This window comes from Dendronephthya gigantea, unplaced genomic scaffold (genome assembly GCF_004324835.1).
Source record: "Dendronephthya gigantea isolate DGI-Jeju-01 unplaced genomic scaffold, DenGig_1.0 000002F, whole genome shotgun sequence".
NCBI classification, from domain to species: Eukaryota; Metazoa; Cnidaria; class Anthozoa; order Malacalcyonacea; family Nephtheidae; genus Dendronephthya; species Dendronephthya gigantea.
The window spans coordinates 3229642-3235790 of record NW_021163012.1 but is presented as its reverse complement, the minus strand read 5'-3'; the positions used below and the strand labels follow the sequence as shown (position 1 = coordinate 3235790).

The 6149-nt window shown below is 60.6% G+C and overlaps 1 protein-coding gene across 1 annotated transcript in view; it reads left to right on the top strand.

Annotated features, from left to right (window-relative positions):
- The first annotated feature begins 8 nt into the window (after positions 1-8).
- LOC114533419 (mucin-19-like) overlaps positions 9-6149 on the top strand; it is a 51393-nt gene continuing 45252 nt past the window's right edge. The window contains exons 1-6 of the mRNA XM_028554934.1: positions 9-555; positions 788-1156; positions 1202-1351; positions 1395-2354; positions 2831-4405; positions 4524-6092. Coding sequence (XP_028410735.1) covers positions 9-555; positions 788-1156; positions 1202-1351; positions 1395-2354; positions 2831-4405; positions 4524-6092 — 5170 coding nt within the window. The remainder of the gene's footprint in view (positions 556-787; positions 1157-1201; positions 1352-1394; positions 2355-2830; positions 4406-4523; positions 6093-6149) is intronic.

Below are 6149 nucleotides of genomic sequence, written 5' to 3'. Positions count from 1 at the left end.
GTGGGCCAATGGGACCAGGTGGGCCCAAAGGACCAGGTGGGCCAGGGTCTCCTGGAAGTCCTGGAGGTCCAGGTGGGCCAGGAGGGCCAGGAGGCCCTGGTGGTCCTAATGGTCCTGCTGCCCCTCATGGGCCAGGACAACCAGGTGGACCTCTAGGTCCTGGTGGTCCAGGAGGTTCTTTAGGCCCAGGTGGTCCCAATGGCCCAGGTGGGCCTGGTGGCCCTGGTAAACCCAATGCTCCTGGTCAGCCTGGTGCTCCTGGTGGACCAGGTGGGCCTGGTGGCCCTGGTGGACCTGGAGGACCTAAAGGTCCTCTTATGCCAGGTGGACCTGGGGGTCCTAACGGGCCAGGTGGTCCAAATGGCCCTGGTGGGCCTGGTGGTCCCACTGTTCCAGCTGGCCCAGGTAATCCTGGACAACCTGGCGGACCTGGAGGTCCTGGTGGACCTGGTGGGCCTGGTGGGCCTGGTGGACCTGGTGGACCTGGTGGGCCTGGTGAACCTGGAAAGCCTGGAAAGCCTGGAGAGAAACCGAATAATCCTGGAAGCCCTGGAGGTAGTCAAACATGTAAATTGTTTACCCCTATTCCGCTAGTTGTCTTTTCATAGTTTTATAGCATCCCCACACAGTTTAATGCATGAATTTGAATACCTCTGGATTCCTAACAAATAGGTTTGCCTTTTCATATGTACATACCTGCTACATCAAACCTAAATCACCATTACCACATACCTAATATCCTTCATTTCTATCAATACTTGATTGTCACAATTTTTCTCGCCTTTAGGACCAGGTGGACCAAATGGACCTGGAGGGCCTGGTGGCCCTAGTGGACCTGGTGGACCTGGTGGACCTGGAGGTCCTGGTGGTCCTGGAGGAATAGGTGGACCTGGAGGTCCTAATGGCCCTGGTGGGCCTGGTGGACCTGGATCTCCCAATATGCCAGGTGGACCTGGTGGGCCAGGTGGGCCAAATGGCCCGGCATCACCAAAAGGACCTGGTGATCCCGGAGGACCTGGTGGACCAGGAGGGCTTGGTGGCCCAGGTGGTCCAGGAGGTCCTGGTGGCCCAGCTGTTCCTCTTGGACCAGGTCAACCTGGCAACCCTAACGGGCCAGGTGGTCCTGGTGGGCCAGGTGGTCCTGGTGGACCTGGTGGTCCTGGTGGACCTGGCAAGCCTGGTGGACCTGGTGGTCCTGGAGGTCCAGGTGGACCTCATGGGCCAGGTGGACCTGGTGGCCCTGGAGGGCCAGGCTCCTCTGGAAAACCTGGTATACCTAGTAAACCTTCTGGTCCTGGGGATCCTGGAGGACCATTAGGACCTGGTGGCCCTGGAGGTCCTGGTGGCCCAGGTGGTCCTGGAGGCCCAGGGGGACCTGGTGTAAATAATACCACCTGGTGGACCAGGTCAACCTGGAGGTCCCAATGGTCCTGGTGGACCAAACGGACCAGGTGGACCTCTGGGACCAGGTGGGCCTGGTGGACCTAAAGGCCCATTGTCACCAGGTGGGCCAGGAGGACCTGGAGGACCTGGTGGACCAAATGGTCCAGGTGGACCGAATGGACCAACTCTTCCTGGAGGTCCAGGAGAACCTGGAGGACCTGATGGGCCAGGTGGACCAGGAGGACCAGGTGGTCCTGGTGGTCCTGGTGGGCCTGGAGGGCCTGGTGGACCAAAAGTACCTGCTAAACCAGGTCAACCTGGAAATCCTAGTGGTCCTGGTGGGAATGGTGGTCCTGGGGGGCCTGGTGGTCCTGGTGGTCCAGGGGGACCTGGTGGTCCTCAAGGACCAGGAGGACCTCTTGGTCCTGGAGGACCTGGTGGCCCTGGTGGACCTGGAAGTCCTGGTGGCCCTGGTGGGCCAAATGGTCCTGGTGGTCCTGGTGGACCTGGTGGACCAAATGGTCTAACTCCTGCAGGAGGCCCTGGAAAACCCGGAGGACCTGGTGGACCAGGTGGACCAACAGGCCCAGGTGGGCCAGGGGGACCCGGCGGTCCTGGAGGGGCTGGTGGTCCAGGGGGACCAGGTGGTCCAGGTATCCCTGGTGGCCCAGGGCAACCTGGTAATCCCGGTGGCCCTGGTGGCCCTAATGGACCTGGTGGACCTGGTGGACCTGGCGGGCCTGGTGGGCCAGGAGGCCCATTAACTCCTGGTGGACCCGGTGGGCCAAAAGGACCTGGTGGCCCTGGTGGCCCTGGGGGACCTGGTGGACCTGCTGTACCTAGTAGACCTGGTGGACCTGGAGGCCCTGGTGGACCTGGCGGGCCTGGTGGACCTGGTGGACCTGGAGGACCTGGTGGACCTGGAGGACCTAGTGGACCGAGTGCTCCAAAAGGACCAGGGAATCCTGGTGGTATGTATTTCGTGAAAAATATTATATTACAGATTATAAAGTTGTAATAAAGTTGCCGATGAATATATAACTAAATTGACAATTCATGCACTGAACGGAATATCAGAATGAACATTGTCTTTGGAAATGTTTAGCATACTCGTAACCCATTGAGATACCTTTTGTCTTCATTGACCAGTGCAACTTATTAGCAAAACATTAATTGCATTGTGAACTTACACTTATTTGCATTGTGAACTTACACATGTATTTCTATTAGGCTGCACACTTTTTTAAAGCCATATAATTCCTATCATTCCCATTTATCTACCACTGGTGATATCGCACTAAAGACCTAAGTATCAATAGCTTCCACTAAACAGTTAAGCACAATGGATGCAATATTGGCTATTTTTACACGAGAGGGCAATTTTAGGCGAATGGAAAAGCTTGAGAAACCTATGATAATGTGACACACTGTTTTATCTTGTTTTTAGGACCTAAAGGACCTGGAGGCCCTAATGGACCAGGTGGACCAAATGGACCTGGTGGTCCTGGTGGACCTGGAGGGCCTGGTGGACCTGGTGGACCAGGTGGCCCTGGAGGTCCAAGTGGACCAGGAGGACCTGGTGGTGTAGGTGGTCCTGGGACACCTGGAAAGCCTGGTGGACCAAGTGGCCCAGGAGGACCTGGAGGACCAGGAGGACCTGGAGGATCAACGCCTCCTGGAGGCCCTGGAGAGCCAGGAGGTCCAGGTGGACCAGGAGGTCCTGGAGGTAAAGGTGGACCTGGAGGTCCTGGAGGACCTGGTGGACCAGGAGGACCTTCTGTTCCCAGTGGGCCTGGTCAACCAGGATCACCAAATGGTCCAGGGGGGCCTGGGGGGCCTGGTGGACCAGGAGGTGAAGGAGGGCCAGGTGGACCTAGCGGACCTGGTGGCCCAGGGAAACCTGGTGGGCCTGGGGGACCCAATGGGCCTGGTGGGCCAAATGGACCTGGTGGGCCTGGAGGACCCGGAGGACCTGGTGGGAAGACACCGCCTGGTGGCCCGGGACAACCAGGAGGGCCATTAGGCCCTGGTGGCCCAGGTGGTCCTGGTGGACCCGGTGGACCAGGTGGCCCTGGTGGTCCAGGCAGCAAGATACCACCAGGTGGTCCAGGCCAACCTGGTGGGCCACAAGGTCCTGGAGGACCAGGAGGTCCAGGTGGACCAAATGGACCTGGTGGTCCTGGGGGCCCAAGTGGCCCATTGAGTCCTGGGGGACCTGGTGGTCCTGGTGGGCCAGGTGGACCTAATGGTCCTGGAGGACCAGGTGGAAAAACACCGCCAGGGGGACCTGGGAAGCCTGGTGGGCCTAGAGGACCTGGAGGTCCAGGAGGCCCAGGTGGACCTGGTGGTCCTGGGGGCCCAGGCGGACCTGGTGGTCCTGGAGGCCCCGGAGGGCAAGGGGGAGAAACACGACCTAGTGGCCCTGGTAAACCGGGTGGTCCTGGAGGTCCCGGAGGGCCTAATGGGCCAGGAGGAGCTGGCGGTCCTGGAGGACCTGGAGGGCCTGGAGGACCAGGAGGTCCAGGTGGCCCATTTGGGCCTGGAGGTCCAGGATCTAATGGTGGACCTGGTGGGCCTGGTGGGCCTGGTGGGCCAGATGGGCCTGGTGGTCCTGGGAGTAAAACACCTCCAGGAGGTCCTGGTGAACCTGGTGGTCCATTAGGACCTGGAGGCCCTGGTGGCCCTGGAGGAACTGGTGGGCCTGGTGGGCCTGGGGGCCCAGGTGGACCTGGGAAGCCAAGTAGGCCTGGTGAACCTGGAGGTCCTGGAGGTCCAGGGGGACCAAAGGGACCTGGTGGTATAGGTGGGCCAAATGGACCTCTTTCTCCTGGTGGGCCAGGTGGGCCAAATGGGCCTGGAGGCCCTGGTGGGCCTGGAGGACCTGGGGGGCCAAGTGCGCCTAAAGGACCTGGACAGCCTGGACAAGCTGGGGGAGCAGGCGGACCTGGTGGGCCTGGTGGTCCAGGAGGGCCTGGAGGGCCTGGTGGCCCTGGAGGGCCAACAATACCAACAAAACCTGGAGGTGAGTAGCAAAACTTCATATTCACATGCGGAATTCTCTTGTTCATATCACTGCATACCACTCATGCATTCAATTATACTGGCGCATTATTTGTAATTGTTAAATACTTTTATTCTAGGACCAGGGCAACCTAATGGCCCAGGAGGACCAAATGGTCCAGGTGGTTCTGGAGGCCCCGGAGGACCTGGTGGTCCTGGTGGGCCAGGAGGACCTGGAGGTCCTGGTGGACCTGGAGGACCACGGGGACCTGGTGGACCAGGTGGGCCTGAAGGACCTGGTTCACCAGGAGGCCCTGGTGGCCCCGGAGGCCCCGGAGGTCCTAATGGTCCAGCAGTCCCAAGTGCACCAGGTAATCCAGGAAATCCAGGAGGACCTGGTGGACCCGGTGGCCCTGGTGGACCAGGTGGTCCAGGAGGACCTACTGTACCTTCTGGTCCTGGCCAACCTGGTAGTCCAGGAGGACCTGGAGGACCCGGAGGATCTGGCGGACCTGGTGGGCCTGGTGGGCCTGGTGGACCTGGAATGCCTGGAAGTCCTGGACAACCAAATGGCCCTGGTGGACCAGGTGGTCCTGGAGGTCCTGGTGGACCAGGAAAACCAACGGAAAAACCTTCCGTTCCTGCACAACCTGGAAATCCTGGTGGACCTCTAGGACCTGGTGGCCCTGGAGGGCCAGGTGGGCCTGGTGGGCCAGGTGGACCTGGTGGCCCAGGTGGGAAAACACCACCTGGAGGTCCAGGACAGCCAGGAGGCCCTAATGGACCTGGTGGTCCAAATGGACCTGGTGGACCACAAGGGCCTGGTGGACCAGGCGGCCCCAAGGGTCCATTATCTCCTGGTGGACCTGGAGGACCTGGAGGACCTGGTGGACCAAATGGTCCTGGAGGACCAAATGGGCCAACACCTCCTGGCGGGCCAGGTGCACCTGGTGGTCCTGATGGCCCAGGAGGACCAGGAGGGCCAGGAGGACCAGGTGGACCAGGAGGTCCTGGGGGTCCTGGTGGACCCAAAGTCCCAGCCAAACCTGGACAGCCTGGGAATCCTGGTGGCCCTGGAGGAAATGGAGGTCCAGGAGGACCTGGTGGCCCTGGTGGCCCTGGAGGACCTGGAGGTCCACTAGGACCTGGTGGACCTCATGGTCCAGGGGGCCCAGGTGGACCTGGTGGACCAGGAAGCCCAGGAGGCCCAGGAGGACCTAAAGGACCAGGAGGTCCAGGTGGACCTGGAGGCCCTAATGGTCCAACTCCAGCAGGTGGTCCTGGGAAACCTGGTGGACCTGGTGGGCCAGGTGGACCAACAGGACCTGGGGGGCCAGGTGGCCCAGGAGGTCCAGGTGGCCCCGGAGGACCAGGTGGACCTGGGGGTCCAGGAATTCCTGGGGGACCTGGACAACCTGGAAATCCTGGAGGTCCTGGCGGACCTAAGGGACCAGGTGGACCTGGGGGTCCAGGTGGTCCGGCCAGTCCAGGAGGACCACTAGCTCCTGGTGGCCCTGGTGGTCCAAATGGACCTGGTGGTCCAGGTGGTCCTGGGGGACCTGGTGGACCAACTGTACCAAGCAAACCTGGAGAACCTGGCCAACCTGGAGGACCTGGTGGACCTGGTGGATCTGGAGGGCCTGGTGGGCCTGGTGGCCCAGGAGGACCTGGTGGACCAAGTGTGCCAAAAGGTCCAGGAAATCCTGGAGGTGTGTTGTATTTTCAATCATTAAATTACTTTCTCTATATGTAATGTTATCGCCAGT